Source organism: Protopterus annectens, chromosome 6.part1 (assembly GCF_019279795.1).
Source record: "Protopterus annectens isolate FY-2018-M chromosome 6.part1, PAN1.0, whole genome shotgun sequence".
NCBI lineage: Eukaryota > Metazoa > Chordata > Ceratodontiformes > Protopteridae > Protopterus > Protopterus annectens.
The window spans coordinates 491,510,542-491,529,125 of record NC_056738.1 but is presented as its reverse complement, the minus strand read 5'-3'; the positions used below and the strand labels follow the sequence as shown (position 1 = coordinate 491,529,125).

Here is an 18,584-nt window from a genome sequence, read left to right as displayed (position 1 = left end):
GGCAGTTGTGGGATAAATGTTCGATTTCCCATCGATAGATCCAAGTTGCTCTTGAATACAAACAGGGATGAACTTTGTTTAATGTGGATAGAGAGTCTGTTCCAGAGCAGCAATCTCCTCTTCGCAATATACCTGTACCTCCAAACAGTTCTATAGATGTTGCAGAAGAGGTTTAGATCCCCACACCAAGTACTCCTGATGTCAGTATTGGCTAAGAGGATGTCTTGCAATGCCAGACACAGGCCACCTGTTAGCAGTCTGTAGGATACCAAGTACAGTGACAGGGCTTTGAGCCAGTCTATGGAAGACATGTTGTCATACCTCTCAACCTAGAAACATCAAAAATCTGGACAAAGGCCAATGAAAGTTGGTACTACTGGTCAAAAAACGGGATGCTGATTAAAATACAGTTTGCATACATAATCATGTCACCCCGCCCACTCCAGTGGAATTGTGGGATACCAATATGAAGACTGACATCACTAAATAATAATAAATAATGGCAGGCATTTGAATCTCAGACTTCATATCCCTCAGAAAATACATAATAATGCAAAACCTGTTATTCTAGCAACTGAGTTTTTCAGGGGAAATATTTAAAATGTATCCCTATTTTTAGGCATTTGTCCCACCATTATTTTTGCTTTGTCGAGATTTCTTGTTCTGAGAGATTGAGGGTATATGACAGTACCATTAATTTACATTACAAACAATATAATTTCACAGATAATACAATACCCATTCACAAATTATCCAGTACAGTACTTGTCTTGTTAAGCTGGAGATGTGTGGCCAGTATTAAAATAATAAAATGCCTCATCATGTAATTTTATTACCTGACACATATAACCCCCTTCTTCAAAATGTAACCAAATCACATTCATTTTTTAAATAAAATGCAGTTATGCATCCATAAAACAAAGCATGATAATGTAGGACAAAACAGGAAAGTGAAGACCATTAGAAATATACATTGTATCAGTAGCATGTGCGAATGTTATTCTCCATGTTGTATCTTTGTTTGTACAATCAATAGTGTCATGTGCTTTTGTGTTTATTTATGCAAATGAAAGTAAGACCCAGCCATTAAGTACCATCTGTTTATGCTCCACTTGATCACAAGGTACCAAAAGGTTAGTTCATCTGGAAGATGGAACCCATTTTAAGTATAGAACAGATTGCCACATGCCACATGTTGGAAAAACTAAAATGCCATCCCGGACGGTTTTGGTTGTACACCACCTGTCTGTCCCCATTCCCATAGACATAGACACACACACACACACACACACACACACACACACACACACACACACACACACACACACACACACACACACACAATATCAAAAAGTATGGTGACACAGTGCCCTTTAAAATGATAATCATTTACACTGTATCTGTACAGTGGCCATCTGCATAGAAGGTGGAGCTGCAGAAAAGAAAGCAACTATACAAACTGTACAACCCAGAGCAATGAAACAGCATGACACGTGTAAAATTCTACTGTTAATCATGCAAAGAATATAACAATTCATGTGGGAAGCAGCAGAAACTAACCACCAATAGTCATTGTTAAGAGTGGAAGAAGAGTCTGTGTGTGATTGTTTTCAGCTCCAGAAGGACCTGAATTGCAGCATAACTAAAATAGCCACATTACAAATGCGATGCAAGTAATGAGATAATAAAATCAAAGCAAAAAAAAAAAAGCAACAGATTGCAGAAATAACATCCATGTGTAGCAATAACTAAAATCCAGTTGCTATAAATAATGCATATATCTTATTAAAAAATAGAACTCCATAGTCTACTCATTCATTCTCGCTAGCACTAGGTGCTCCTTCAGAGAAATACATAAGCACAGTGACTGAAAACTGCTAAAAAATTTCCGGCTGCTGGATGAGGGCATTTTCATGCATGCTATGAGAAGACTGAAGGGAAGAAATGCATGCATATTTGAAAGCAGGCATTCTTGAGCAAAATGAGACAAGGAGGGGCATGTCTTAGGCTTCACTGCTAGAAAATCGATGGGCGACTTAACTTTCCCAAATGTTTAATGCTTGTTGGAAGACCACAGTGCGAGACAAAAGTTTGTGGAAAGATGTTTATGTCTACCAATGTCACTCAGAACAGAAGTCTGGGTCAGGGAAAATGATCATATAACTGCTTCACCCTGCCTGAATAGTGGCTTTGACTGGCAGTAATCATGATCAACAGGTAGGGGAAATAAAGACATTACAGAAGAGAAAGCAATGATTTTATTTCTTAGTTGTCCACTTGTCCTTTATCTTGTCCATCCGTTCAAGAATTCTGGGCAAAGCCAAAATACTGGGTGGGGCTGCAAAGGGGCAAAACATGTCACAGATTTTTAAATACTGTTCTTCCAAATTTAGAAAGTTGCTAGAATAATGGGTTTTGCATAATGTGCATTTTCTGAAGGATACTTGCCATTCCATGAGGAGATCAGAAACCATTGTGCAGCCAGAACATTATCCATGCAGCAGTTAACACTGCATTAAGTTTCCACCATCTAAGCAGAGGTTGGTAAGAGCAATCATTTCCAGAGTAGTAGTCCACATCATTGCGTTGACACAACATCCTGTTTGGTTGGCTTCCTCCACAAGTAATAGGTGGGCTGCAGCAATAAAGAACTTTTTTTTTTTTCTTAAAGCTCTCAGTAACTGCAAATTGTAAATAAAACAAAAATAAGGATTTGAAGGAGCCACTCAGAAATTCGTGGCACCCTATTATTTTGCCCTCAAAACCTGGAAATACTGAGGAATTCAGTATGGTTGAGAGGTATGCATGTTTTTTAGGCCTTGTGTCTTTTTAGTATGGTATCTCTGTGGGTGTTACAGTTGTTGAATGTGTCTAAACAGATACATGCCAAAAGGGGTATTATACTCAATGACTGGCCTAATGAGAGGTGAGTAAAGGGGGACAATGACATCCCTAGATCTAGACCCAATCCCTTTGTTTATAAGCTATGCAATATAGAAGGACATATGTTGGTTAAAAGTTAGGTCACTGTCACATAAGTTCCAAAATCCCAAACAAATGGATCAACTCTTAGGAGTGTATTGTCAGTGTGGTAATTCCCTTGAGTAGATGACCACACAAAGCATACAATAATACATTTTTGGCATTTAGTTTCCATCTGTGATTTTGGCAACAGTTATTTATTTAGGACTAACCTTCCTGTGGGATGGCTAAATCATTTGGGGAATCAATGACTGTTCCTAGCTTGCAGTCATCTGCAAACTAATTCAGCCAGAGCCCTTTGGCATTGGTTTCTGCTTCAGAAAAGTAAATGCCAAACAGGAGAGTTCCCAGCAGAGAATCCTGGAGGACTCCGCTAGTGACTGGTCTCTTTGTGGAGGTAATTTCCCCTATTTTGATTTCCTACATTCAGTCTGTAAGCCAGTTTGCAATCCAGTGTGTGGACAGTTTATTCAGCTTTTCTGCTTGCCTGATTGGTGAATTGTGTCAAAAATTTTGGGTAGGTCGAGGTATGCAGTGTGTACTATTTTGCTTCCATGCATTGCTTTGATGACATTGTCAAAAAAGTCCATCGGGTACAGTAAGCATGACCTGCCCTTGACAAATCCAAAGTGAGGTGGTCCAGTGTTTGGAGGTCCTCTATATCTTGATTGATTAGTTCCATGGTAAGTCTTCTTCTAAACTATAAATAAAATTCATCACTTCAGTCAACTTATCCTGCCATTCCTAATTAGTCAACATACAGTTACAGTTACCACAGACACCTCACTTTCTAAATGAATGTGTCTTGATTTATTGTAAATAATATATATTACATTTAAATATACTCTGTACATTTTTCTTACCTAATGATAGTATTTTACAGATGTGTGTTTTCAGGCTCCCTATTGAAATGTCAGCACTCATGATGCTGAATGCTGACAGACTGAAAAAACAATTGAAAATTCAGGAAAACAGCAAATCTCAAACCTCACTCTTCTCATTTAAACGTTTTATTTGCAAGGGGACAAGTCCCATGCACCCCCCACAGACCCTGGACTTATATATACCAACTTCATGATTGCCATACCTCAAAAAAAAGGGAATTTTCCAGGAAATGGCCATCATGGACTTAATATATGTTTATTAAGTCCATTTTTTGACCATTCGGTCTCTGTGTTTTGGTTCTCGCTCTAGTATGTCCTGACATTTCAATTGGTTTCCATATTTTCGTTCTACTGTTGTTATTTCTCACTAAATGTAATTTTCACTGCAATGAGACTAAAATCACTCACATTTAACCAGTATTCTGTCCCATTAAACAAATGTCGAACAAATAAATGTGCTTGTGGGAATTTGAATACATAGCTTTGGATAATGGATTGCTAGGTCTTTGGTTCCTGTGATGTGGATGATCCCATAGCACTATAAACTACACCTGTTATATCCATGCTAATTAAAAGATTCACTCACTCATGGTTAGAACCCAAATATTTATCCCAAGGGGCACAGCTTGTTTAAATAATTCTATGTTGAGCATGAACTAGAGACCCTCTCTACATAAACAACCCAGTTACTTCATTTATAAGGTACTGAAATACTAATTTCAAAGAGGAACTTTAAATATGTTAGTTTAAAGTCAGCATTCCTTCAAAACTGACCATAACATGACTATCAGTATAGTTCTTTGTCACAAGCATGATAGCATTTCATTATGTTTACTTTTTATACCCAGTTAAGCCTGCTGACTATAGACCAGACAATGGATCTGTATTAAGATGCAGGTCTCATCCTCATCATATGGAAACTTACCTGTACTGTTTCCTCGTATCATATCCAACAGCAGTCGTTTCCCAGACTTTTGTAGCAAGCACTCGGACAGTATTCACAAATAAAATGAAATTTAACTGTAAAATATAGAAGAAACTTGTAATTAGAAAAAGACATGTAAGAATGTTTTGCATCATTTATCTTATCTTGAAAAAAAAGGACTGAACATTGAGTAATTTATTCATGAAATACAGTATTCATATTATTTAAGTCATCAATAGCTTCCACTTTAAACTTAATTACCCTAACATGCAATGGTACTAGCAATAGTGTTTCAGACTCAAAAATCACGGTTTCAAAACATGCCTGTAGTTTATTGACTGGCATGCACAGGTGCACAGGTAAATTATTCTCCAGTCAAAATTACAGGACGGTATATTGCACCTGAGATGGCACAACAATTTTTTTTCCAGTTTTATACCACTTGACTTTCCCCCAGCCATATGTCAGCCGCAATCCCAGCCCCTGTTAGTACAACCCTGATAACAGATCAGGATGAATTTTTGACAAGACCTATTAAAGCATTACCTTCATAAGTACTCCATTTCAAAATATTAATAAATTCAGCTATTACTGGTAAACAATCTGTTAACAAAAATGCAGCAGAACATACCGTAGTAAAAATGAAAGTGAGAGAATAAATAGCTTGAGTAACAAAATGGAAAGCTATGTAACAGGTGGTAGACATAACATTTCAGACTTTGATGAAATAATAGACCCAAATTTAATATAGTTTAATGTCTCAAGCAATAACTTTGAAAACATTGTTAGTGACAAGATGTTAAGCAAAAAGGAAAGAATTGTGGCACATCTTCAGGTGTAGGTCATGAGACACTTGTCTTAGGTGACCCCATGTTAAAACCCCCTTTTGGAAAAATGTCTGATATTAATAAAGATAAAATAACTATACAGTATCTCCCATCATGTTTGTTAGTTGGTATTCCAGCTATTATAATGCAGAAACAGCAGGGAATTATAAAATATAACTGTACAAGTCTACATGTTGGAATAAATGATTTACATTTTACTCCTCTCAGTCATACAAATAATGTGATATTTGAATCCAGAATTATTAGCCAGAAAAACTGACTTCATTTCTAATGAGATCATTTCATCATTGCAATGGAACTACTACATGTTTACAAAAGCACATTTATTCAGCACATGGTTGAGACAGCTTTGTGTTATATGGTATAGTCTGCAAAAAGTTGCTTCATACTGAGAAGATTTACTTTATTATACAAGAATGTTTTCTATAGATTGGTTACATGCAAGTAATTAAAGAGTAGATTTTGTTGGCACTAACATCTCAGACAATATTATTACTGTTTTAGGAGTTACACTAGTAAAAGTCAAGATTTATCCAGCTGTAAAATCCTAATAGTTCTACAAAGGATTATTATTACAATGCTCACAGTCTTGTCAATAAATATTATGAGCTATGAGGGTGACACAGTGGATGGCATTGTCATCCCACAGCAAGAGGTTCCCTGGTTCGATTCTCTGCTGGGGTGCCTTTTGTGTGTGTTGTCTGCATGTCCTCCCTGTGTTTGCGTGGGTTTCCTCCTGGTGCTCCAGCTTCCTGCCACATTCCAAAGACATGCAGTAGGTGGATTGAACATAAACAAAGTAGCAAAAAAATGAAGAGATATTTCCTTTTGCTGCGGTGAACTGTCCAATAAATAATCCACAAACCAAAAGACAGCTGGTTCACCCAGGCTAACACTGTGCTGAAAAGCAAATGAACTGTCTGTGCAATCCAGTAATAAAAGTTCTCTTAAAATCCAGAATTTAATGAAAAGAATGGAATAAAACAAAATAAGAACAAAAATAATAAAAATTAAGTCCCTTGTCCATAATCAAATGGGACATTCATCTGTATATATAAGCCAGTCAGAATTATTCACCCAATGAGAATATCAACACCAAGGTTCCAGCCAATCCATGTTTGGATTTCTCCATCTGATTTGCATATTTGACAAGTTTTTCAATAAGAATACATGAAGGCTAGCAGATTTGTCTTTTGCTGTTTCTTGGAAGCCACCATTGGCTGTTTAGTTTACCTATTTTGCATATTCTGACTCTAATACATTAGTGTGAGGCATGCTTTTAAGTATGCATGAAAGCTAGATGCTTCATCTGTTACTTCTTTTGGAAGTGCTATTGGTTACTAATATCACCTACTTTGCATATGTCATTAGTACTGAACATTAGCAAGCTGTGTGAGGCATCCATTTAGAAAATGGGATTGTTAACCCGGTTTATGCAAGTGTCTCTGAATCTAGCTTCCTTCTATACTAGACTTTCTGTTTTGCTCTGCTGTCTTTTAGTTTTTATTTTATATATATTTCTAAAGTTATTATATTGATTAAGCTGTATTTTAAAGTATAACTGTGTATTTTTTTTTTTTGGATGTTGAAGGGCTGGGATTTGACAGGAGATAGAGGCATTGCTGTGGGGTAGTTGCAGTATAACGATGGTGGTTGTGATGGTGTTTGCGTCTTTGTGCTTGTCTCCCTTTTTTTTAATCTGTTTTCTTGGTTTGGATGGTCTGGTAGTTCTAGTCGACATGACAGCTGCAGGAGAGAGGTTTTGCTTTGCTTGGTTGGTTTGGAAGTGGATATATGCAGAACTGTAAATGTTTAATCGTTTTTTGATGAAAGTGAGAATGGAAGGATATGGGCAGTTGATGGCGATTGATATTTGCCTTGATTTGTTATTGCTTGATGGGTTTCTGTGCTTTGAAGGGAGGTTTGGCTGTTTCTTAGTGTAGTGGTGCTCTTTTTGGGGGTGATGGTTTGATTGAGTGGTTTGTTACTGCTGGAAGTTGATTAAGGCTGAAATGTATACCTGCTATTGTGCGAGCATTAATCCATAGATCTGTTGAACTACTCAAATAATAAAAACAGAAAAGACTGAGAACTTGCTAGGTGAAGCCTTTTTCAAAAAAAAAAAAGAATCCTGGCTTCCTCCGAAGGTCATGAGCATTGCTAACTGAAGTCTTGGTTGCTGAATTCGAGGTGTCTGACAAAGAATGTGATGGTTAAGTCAATACATCACACATTAGAGTTAGACCTGAAGTCCACAAGATTTAAAGGGGCCATTCCCAATTTCTATACAATATTATGTTTAAACAGTTTTAATCAGCTATTGTAAAAAATATTATTTAACATAATCTAACTTTAATATAAATATAACATATTCTGAGCCACTGAATTTGGATTTAAGTTTTGGAATTTTAAACTAGAGCTCAAAATTTGAGTTTTTTTGTAATCCAAACTCCTAATGTTTTATAAATACCGGAGAAGCATCTGATCTTTTTTGTATTGTAATAATGAATGCAGATGAATGCTGGCATTAGGTTTTATTGAATTAGTATTTTAATCAGACTTTCTGTCACAGAACAGAGGAATGTATTCTACACATAAAAAGATGTCTACGATATTCTTTTATTAAGCTCATAGATCCCAGATTGTTGAGTGATGGCAAATGGAAAGCTGCAAAGTGTTGCGTATTTGGTTAATTGTAACTTGATCAGAAACACTTTACATTAATTTCTCATCCTAATTGTAGTTGTAAAGTAAATATTGTTATTTTCATCAATTACATATTTAAAAATTAAGTGCCGCGGTGGTACGGCGGTAGCGTTGTTACCTCACAGCAAGAGGTTCTTCCATTCGATTCTCGGCTGGGCTTGGGAGTGCCTTTTGTGTGGAGTCTGCATGTCCTCCCCGCAGTTGGGTAGCATTCGAAAGACATGCGTGCGTAAATGGGCATGTCTTCGTTGAAGGTTGGGCGTCGAGCTGGCACCTTGGAGTTTCGTAAAAATCTACTGCCAATCATTAGCGGACTGGAGTTCCGCTGTGGCGACCCCTTACCGGGAAAAGCCAAAAGACAAACAACAACAACAACAACAACATATTTAAAAATTAAAGACTTAAAAGGCCTAGTTTCATTAAAACACATTACTAATGTCAAGGGATGAGCTATTATGCCATAAATCTATACAAAACCTAGATGGACAAGAAGAGTAAAAGTTCATTCTTATTCATATATGTATGCAAATTAAAACTACTATTACAAACTTATCAATTTTGAGAATGTACTCTTGACACGATGCATTCAGTAATGTGTCTTTTACTTATGACTTATTTAGTGAATATTATTTGAAGTAACTATACTCCTCTGAAATATGCATGTGTTAGACTCAAAAATGTTATGTTTGTATTGTAAAATATGGCATAGTCTACCTGCACTTATATTATACAGGAAGTATTTACTGTGTCTAAGAAGGCCGAATTTTGATTAGTGAACATGAGACATGGAGAAGCTTAATGTGATCATGTGAAAGAACAACTCATAGTTGAAAAATAGATAACTTCTTAATGCCATTACTTGACACATAGTTAAAATACTCAAAGTTACTCAGAGTTATAATGGCATTGTACAAGAACTGCATGTTTTGTAGTATTACAAATTTTTAATCATATTAAATGTTACTTAACACTGAATATTTATTCATGAAAGAAATGTTTTGAGTTAAAAGTACAGTGACCAAATCAAGTGAGTTATAACTCCGGGCATTGTTCTCCCTATATACCATAGTTATTACTAATTAAATATATGTACTTATGTATAAAGATATGTACATAATAATAGTTAGGTTACTTAAATGGTCATTAAAGAGTTTAAAGCTGAAGAGGCAAGCTCTACAATAGAAATGCCTTCCTGATATAATGTGGAGCCATGTAATTTGCATATGCATGCTTGAACAAAATTTTGTTTTCAGTTCAAAATATTAAGACATACATTGGGTCATACTGTAAAGGCAATTTGAAAATTATATATTGGGTCTGTTCATCTAGAAGTTGATATCTAAAACATATACACTGATTTTGTTATTCTTGATAACTCTCATGTTGTGTTTATTTAGATGTGTGATACAGATACTATTTCATTTTTAATGACATCTAAAGAATAATAAAAGTAAGTCACTATACCTAATAGATCACATAAGTGCTATAATATAATAATGATTCACTACAAGAAAGAATACATGAATGTTCACAATTGAAATATAATATAAAACATATAACGGTTTTACTATTACATAAAAGTGTGGCATTTTACTATTACATAAAAGTGTGACATTGTTTACTCATATATTTAAATATAGCAGAGAAAGATATAGATTTTTTCTTCTTTTTGGATAGAGTGAATGGGTGGATTAGTTTGGATAGTGTCATCATTCAAACTAAAGTATTAGAGTCTATGATAGGAAAGAGAGTTAAAAGAAGTTCTTGTTTAGATTTTTATATGATCTATTGTTTTAATGGTGTCTGCAACTGTTAATATTTATATATTTAATATTAAGAACATACAGAGATTTATAAAAATTAGTAGGTAGAATGAACAATATAAAAGGGGTATATCTAAATCAGTACACCTAAGAGTTAATAAGATACTTGTTCACTGATGATACATGGCGCAATTAACATGTATGTCTATTAATATTAATGGTTTAAATAATAGTTGCAAAAGAACTAATTTAAATACATTTCGAAATTTACATGATTCACGAGTTGTTTTCCTACAAGAAACATATTTATTACAAAATGATATAAAAAGACTTAATACAAGGCAATTTATAATCTTAAGTAGTTCTCAATATAACCCAGCCACTGGGGATGCACAAGCCAGTGTATTTCTTTGTGCCAGTCCCAAGCCCAGATAAATGGGGAGGGTTGCATCAGGAAGGGCATCCAGCGTAAAATTTTGCCAAATCATACATGCAGACAACAGTACAAATATACATACTGGATCAGTCAAGGCCTGGGTTAACAACAACTGCCACCTGTACTGTTGGCCAACAGGGTGCTGGCAAAAATTGGGCTACTGCTGGCCGAAGGAGGAGAAGAGAGGGAAGGCATGCCCAAAGGCAGGTAAAGGCTAGGACCGAGGTAGTGAGGGTCAGAACTTTGAATGTTTGGCAGTATGACTGGTATAGGGAGAGAGCTAGCTAAAATGATGGTTGATATGAAGGGTGGTATATTGTGTGTGCAAGAGACCAGATGGAAGGGGAGTAAGGCTAGGTGTATTGGAGGTGGGTTCAAATTTTTTATCATGGTGTGGATGGGAGGAGAAATGGTGTAGAGGTTATCCTGAAGGAACAGTATGCTAAGAGTGCTTTGGAGGTGAAAAGAGTGTCGAATAGAGTGATGTTTATGAAGCTGGAAATTGATGGTGTAATGATGAATGTTGTTAGTGCATATGCTCCACAAGTTGGATGTGTGATGGATGAGAAAGAAATATTTTGGAGTGAGTTGGATGAAGTGTTAATGACTGTACCCATGGGTGAGAGAGTGGTGACTGGAGCAGATTTCAATAGGCATATTTGGTGAAGGAAACAGAGGGGATGAGGAAGTGATGGGTAGGTATGGTGTTAAGCAAAGGAAAACAGAAGGTCAGATGGTAGGGATTTGTGACAGATGAGTACCAGTAAGAGTGAAAGGGAAGGTCTACAAGAGGGTAATGAGACCAGCTATGTTATATGGGTTGGAGACAGTGGCATTGACAAAAAGGTAGGAGTCAGAGCTGGACGTGGCAGAGTTAAAGATGTTAAGATTTGCACTGGGTGTGATGAGGGTGGACAGGATTAGGAATAAGTATATTAGAGGGTCAGCCCAGGTTGGAAGGTTTGGAGACAAAGCCAGAGAGGCAAGGTTACGTTGGTTTGGACATGCGCTGAGGAGGGATGCAGAGTATATTGGGAAAAAGATGCTAAGGATGAAGCTGCCAGGTAACAGGAAAAGAGGAAGGCCTAAGATAAGATTTATGGATGTGGTGAGAGAGGACATGCAGGTGCTTGGTGTGACAGAGCAAGATGCAGAGGACAGGAAGAAATGGAAACAGATTATCCACTGTGGTGACCCCTAACGGGAGCAGCCGAAAGAAGAAGTAGTTCTCAATATAATCAAAAAAAGAGAGGGGTAGCAATCTCAGGGAGACATTCTTTAATAAGGTGTAATATAATAAGTAGATATAATGATGATAAAGGTATGTTATGTTCAGCAACAACTGAAATTAATGGAAGTTGATATACCTTTATTAACATTTACTGGATACTAGAAAATGGTGTTAAAACACCAATGACAAAAGAAACACGCCAGACTCCTCTATCAGACCAGAACTGAAATGAAGAGTGGAAACAGCACAGCTGAATAAACAAGTATAGTTTAATTTCTAAGCACTTTTGCTTTCAGTAAAGACATCTTAGAGACAAAAACAGAACACAGGAAGCAAACCTGTTAAAATATACATCTCAAAATATATTTAACCAATAAAAACCCTTATCTACAAAAGTATAGCAGCATTTAAAGTGACAGTGCATATATACGAAGCACAAATACATATAAAACAGACATAAAAGACATAAAACTTGACAGTATGTACATGTGTCATGTAATAAATCTAACATCTTACTTACATAAAGGAAGAAATCCATTGTTGGACTGGTAACCCAGAATTGGGACATAACCAAAATTATTTTGTTTGGAAGGTGAATCTTTTGCTAGTTTTGTCATGTGGTAAATATATTATATTTAGTTAATGATTCTGTCCCCATTGTTGCTACATACTACAACAGTGTCACTATTTCATACATTACCTAATCAGTATACCATTTTGGATTCCGTTATTTGCATAATCCATAAAACTCAGTTGTATTTTGTTCCTCATCTACATTCCATTACCCAGAAGTTCTGTTCTTTAAAACTTCCCATAATTTATGTATGGTCTGCAATAATCTGCCTACCACAATGTGCTAAACATGCACACACTTTATACACACACACACACACACACACACACACACACACACACACACACACACACACACACACATATCTCCATCCATCCATCCATCCATCCATCCATCCATCCATCCATCCATCCATCCTCAACCCCTTTTCCCAAGTCGAGTCGAGCTGTCACTACAGCAGTAACAATCATCTTGAGCCAAGGTTTACACCACCGGGTGGCTAGCCCTGCCACAGTAGTTCATTCATACCACTCACTGGCAAACACATTCCACTGGATTCAGCAAGCCATGCACGGTGTGCAGGACTAGTGCAGGAGCTCCAGCAGGCAATATGTCTGCCATGCGATCCAGGAATAAGCTGTAGGGACGTGCACGAATGCTCCTGCACTAGTCCTGCATGGACTCAGCCCCTGTATGCAAATTACCCCATTTGCAGGAGAAATCCATGCAAATGAGGTGAAGTTGCAATCCAGGAAGCTGGAAGCCAGCCATACAGGACTAGTGTAATCTGTATAAATGTACTCTGCCAGTAACGGAGTACATTTCTGCAAACTACAAAACGGAGCCATGACAGCTCTAAATAAAGCATGGATATTATATAGAAAGCATGCCAATGGCCAAATATAAGACCATTGGCATGGAAAACAGTTGCAAAAATAAAAAAATCAACTTTTATTTTTTTAGCCGATCTCGGCTGTTTAAGCATAGGGCAGTGGCACGCAAACTGGACTGGGTGAAAAATAAGAAAAAAAAACTAAAATAAGCATTCTAACCAAAATCAGTATTTTGCCATTATACTCAATGGCAGGCAGAAGACAACATGGCCAGTGAATAGTGGTTGCTAAGGGGGGAGGCTCAGTGTGGGACATGTAACTATGCATCAGCAGGCAATCCTATGCAAATGAGGGGAATGATACTGAATCCCAGATTTCCCCCGCATGCTAGTCAGCACCCAACAGTGTAAGAACAGAAATAGCTTGGTGCAAGCCTAGGAGTTAGCTGACATCATAGGGGGGTGTCAGGCATACTGTAAGTGGTTTGGAGTCCTGTGGCTCAGGTTTGCCCTTAGCTTAGCAGAGCTAAGCAAGGGTGTATGTCTGAGGCTGCCTAGCACTCTTTACATTGCCTAAGCAGGTGTGCTCACCACGCAATGGGTTTTAAAGGGAAAAAAAAGTAAACTAAGAAATAGCAGCTCTGTGCACATTTGAGCACTGTGTTTGCATGGTGTGCCCCCGGACTTAAACAGAAAGGCAATGGGAAGGGAAAACTGCAGTAGCAAGGTAATCTAGGAGAGCTAGCATAGCTGGCAGGTGAAACGTATCAAAATTAGCCAATTACACAGGCAGCAGACCAGCCAAGCCCAGAACACTACTATAAACTATGCAAACACCATTCCCTCTGGTTTTTCCCACATACTCTACACCACCGGTGTATACAAGTGGGGAAATTTTAACAAACAAAAACAACAGAATGATAGGGGCTGCAGCAGCTATCATACATCAACATGTGGAAGAGGGTGGACAGGGACCTCCTACAGCAAATTGTTGAGCTGTGCCGGCCACGCCTGACACGCAGAACTAACAGAGGGGAACCCATCCCAGTGGATACCAAGGTATGCGTAGGCCTAGGTATACTAGCCACAGGTACCTCCCAAAGCCCAACTAGGGATATCATGGGGATCTCACAGGCATCAGCATCCAGAGTATTCCACCAGTTCCTGGATGCCATGTCAGCACATTGTGATGAGCATGTATATTTCCTCAACACCCGTGAGGTGTTGGCCAGCAATATGCATCTCTTCCACCAAATAGCAGAATACCCTGAGGTGATGGATGCTATAGGCTGCACGCAAATACGCATCAAAGCACCACCCGGTGAGCAGGGTAGGGTCTACATCAACTGCAAGGGCTTCTCCTGCATCAACTGCCAGGTCATGTTCGATTCCCAGGGCATTATAATGAATGTGTGTGCTGACTGCCCTGGAAGCTATCACAATTCCCACATCTGGCATCTGATGTACCTGTACCAGAGATTTGCCAATGGGGACATCCCTTACGGTCACCTATTGGGGATGTTGGTTACACACTGGAGCCATGCCTGATGACACCCATCAGAAATGCACACACACCCGAACAAGACCACCATAATGAGGCACACGCACAGACCAGAATCATAATAGAGCATGTGTTTGGGATGCTCAAGTCACGGTTCCAGTGCCTGGACACATCCGGTAGAGCCTTGCAGTACTCACCAGCTGCATGTACTTAAACTGTTATCGTATGTGCCATGCTACACAATATGATCCTGCAGAAACAGCTGCAGCAGGAACAGCATGGGGCAGGGCCACACAGTCCCCCACCAATGCCAAGGCCTGCACAGGCACAGAGTGACTTGGAGGAGGAACAACCTGAGCCTGCCCCTGTAGGCAGATGGAGGCATGCCCAGTATGCCATGGCCTTGGCAAGGAGGCAACGTATAGCACATACACTGACACAGTAGGGACCCAGGGAATGATACCTCTCTCTGACTCACACATACAGTAAAAGGGATGCCAAACATGACACTACCTGTGCTCAACCATGTATAGGGAGTGTACTATGTGCATCTGACATAGGCAGCCCCCAGCACCATCCTCAATACTGGCACACCCACAAGGTAAGTCACTCCCCTTACCGATTGCTGACTGGAGTAGTATGTGTTGTTACTTGTACCTATGGTATGGATGTGAGCATGCAAGGGAATCAGGTGGCTGAATCAGATGCCAGCAGATAGTAAACACCTATAGTGGCAGCATGAGATCTGTAACAAATACGGGTGTTACCATAGTAGCCAATACTACACATGGTGACAAAACCCACTGCAGGAAATGTGCTGGGCCACATGTGTGTCCATATGACACACACATGGCAGTCAGGGAGGTTCACATACCCAACAACATTCACAGCCAGCAGGACAGGTGTAGACAATCACGAACAAAGGCTGTGCTAAGGCCACTGAATAATGTCTATGGGTAACCTCCCCCCCAGGCCTACACAGGCAGACATCAGGTCAGGCAGTGGGATGTTAGTTCTGAAGGGTAGGAAGTCAGAAGGTAATATGTAGGTCAATCAAACGTAAGACCTGTAGTACACTGACATGCCTCTAGTCAGCATGATAGGTTAGAAAACAGAATGAAATGGAGTACCTGACATACCTGTACAGTCATAGCAAATGTGTACAAGAGTCAGGTGTGCCTCCCCCCCCAAATCCTGTGTAGCAATGTAGAAACAGTCAGGTGTGCTCCCCACACAGTCTATATAGACATGTAGTAACAGTCAGGTGTGCCCCCCCAATCCTGTGTAGCAATGTAGAAATAGTCAGATGTGCCCCATATAGCCTATGTAGACAGTAGTAATAGTCAGGTGTGCCCCCCAGTCCTATGTAGAAATGTAGTAACAGTCAGGTGTGCCCCCCAAACCTTATGTAGACATGTAGTAACAGTCAGGTGTGCCCCCCAATCCTATTTAGAAATGTAGTAACAGTCAGGAGTGCCCCCCCAATCCCATGTAGAAATGTAGCAACATATATATGTAGGTATAATATCAGTGGAGCACAGATGCCCAGAGGTGCCAAGGTAGCAGGATAGATTGTATCATTTGCACAATATGCAGGTATGTGTGTGTTAGGCTGGTGTGTGTTTCATATTGAGTGGGAGTGGTCAGTATGTATGCATGTTGAGGTATGACCTGGTGGCCATTGCCCACTACTGCTGATGACAGGGCCAAGTCCTCACAACTGCAGTGTCAAAGACAATTCCCACCACTATAACACATGCTAGCAGTAAGACACTGTAAATGTATGATGGTAATATGTGTCACCATCTGACATGGCATGGCTGTTGGGCTAGATATACAAGCAGTATACAGGGGAAAGTACCCTAGACATACAGTATATAATGTGTAACTTTGAAATGGACACACCCTTGGAATTGTACATTCAGGTATGCATCACATTATCTGGGCTTGTAGTAGGGGATACAGGTGTAGTCTGGTCAAACACTTGCAGATCACAAAGGGGATAGGACTGATGTGTTAGGAAACAGCTGCTGTACCTGCACATGCCAGCATAACTGGAATGCCCCATGCATATCTGTGCATGAGATGCAAGTAGTGCCCATAGCACACATGCACCCAGCTCACCAAAACACCACCCACAGGTACCTCTCTGGTCGTATCCCTGCTGTTGGGAATGGGTACAATATGACCCACCTGTATATGACAATAGCGAAAGAATGCAGCATACATTGTAGGTGTCCCATGCAGGTGTGTCACTAGCTGTAGGTAGAACCCTGCCAGCATCCACACCACCTGATCAAGACTGATAGAAACTATTGGCATGAACACCTAGCACACCTACCCTGTCACCTCAGGGGCATATACTGTATGGCAGCCTTAGACTGTAGGACTGAAAGAATGCAACGGCCTGCCACAGCTGGCCCGGTTAACACCAAATGGCCTACAGGCCTCTGCCAAAGGCCTGTGTCTCACATGTACTGCCAATGCATGTTATGTTATGGAGACCCAAATAACAACATAACAAACTCTACATAAGCCATATGCAAGGTCATGTGGACAAACCACAGTAACATGTCCACCATGTCCCACTGCATAAACTGTGGACCAACACCAAAACACAGCTGTGATGAGGTGATAACCTTAGGGAAAGTATCAGAGAATGTACGCATAATGTATGGAAGAGACTAGAATGATAGGGGGGGTGGGAGCATGGCCAGCATGGAATGTGCAAGGTCCGACACACAGCTGTGTGCACACACTATCCCCAGCTGCAAACACATAAATGAGTTGCTACAAACCTGCCAGTACACCAAAACAGAGGTAATGTCCTGACCCATGGCCCCTGCCTCTGGGTAACCTGTGTGAATCTGTACAGCTGTGAGGTATTGCCAAAGCAAGATAAGGCCATACTGTCATGTCGATGGATGTACACATATGGGAACCTCTGCCAGCACTGTACCAAGGTGATGAACTGGATACACAGACCCAGCAGCAAGTGTCTGCAGCTCCCACTCCAGAATGGCATAACTTACCATGAATATGTAGGTATCTGCCCACAATACCAGACACAGCTGCAATCATCCTTGTCCCCCAGGACATCACTGTGAACAAGAATGTCCACCTGACAGTACTTGAGGACATAAAACATCACAGTGTATAACAGAACACGTCTGAATATCTCTGCTAATACCAGTACCATGTAACAGAAGCAGCACAGACACAATCACCTACAGTACACACTATCCCCTGCACAGTTTGTCCCCATATTGCCAAATGAACTACGGATACCCTGCATAAACAGTTTGCTACCTGTACAACACAAAGGTCTGCACTGAAGTACAAACTTCCTGGAATGGATCCACACATTCAATACAGAAGGGCATACTGGGCATGCTCACACACAAACAAATGAAGCCCATGTCTGCAAACAATAGTGTATCATACATATATGATAGTTGCAGATGTTAGTGCATACACTCCTCGTTATGCACCAGTCATCCTTTTCACACACATTGGATAGGAATACAGACATATATCCAAGGACAACACACTATACTAAGCCAGAAGTAGACATACACAGATGTGTGGAAGAGAGTGACTGTGACAAAGAGCCATCCATCATGAGGCCTGTCCCACCAGCACACAGCCAAATGGCTATAACCACATGATGTGTAAATGTCACTCACTGTAGAAATTAGCCACTGGTATCCATCAGCATTACAAACTATGTAGTGCAAGTGCTAGCTGTGCAACATGACTGTACAATGTAGTAGTCATCTAGCAGCTGTATACACGTACCTATGGAATATAACCCTGCATGTGGTGTGTCAACCTCTAGATGAATGGGTTATTGCCCATGCACACACACTGACCTCCCCATAGCCCTACTATGACAAGCCTGC

At 39.6% G+C, this 18,584-nt stretch overlaps 1 protein-coding gene across 1 annotated transcript in view; it reads right to left on the bottom strand.

Annotated features, from left to right (window-relative positions):
* The window catches only part of PTH2R (parathyroid hormone 2 receptor), a 1,294,618-nt gene that overhangs the window by 248,905 nt on the left and 1,027,129 nt on the right, over positions 1-18,584 (bottom strand). The window contains exon 9 of the mRNA XM_044075404.1: positions 4,792-4,886. Within this exon, the coding sequence (XP_043931339.1) occupies positions 4,792-4,886 (95 nt within the window). The remainder of the gene's footprint in view (positions 1-4,791; positions 4,887-18,584) is intronic.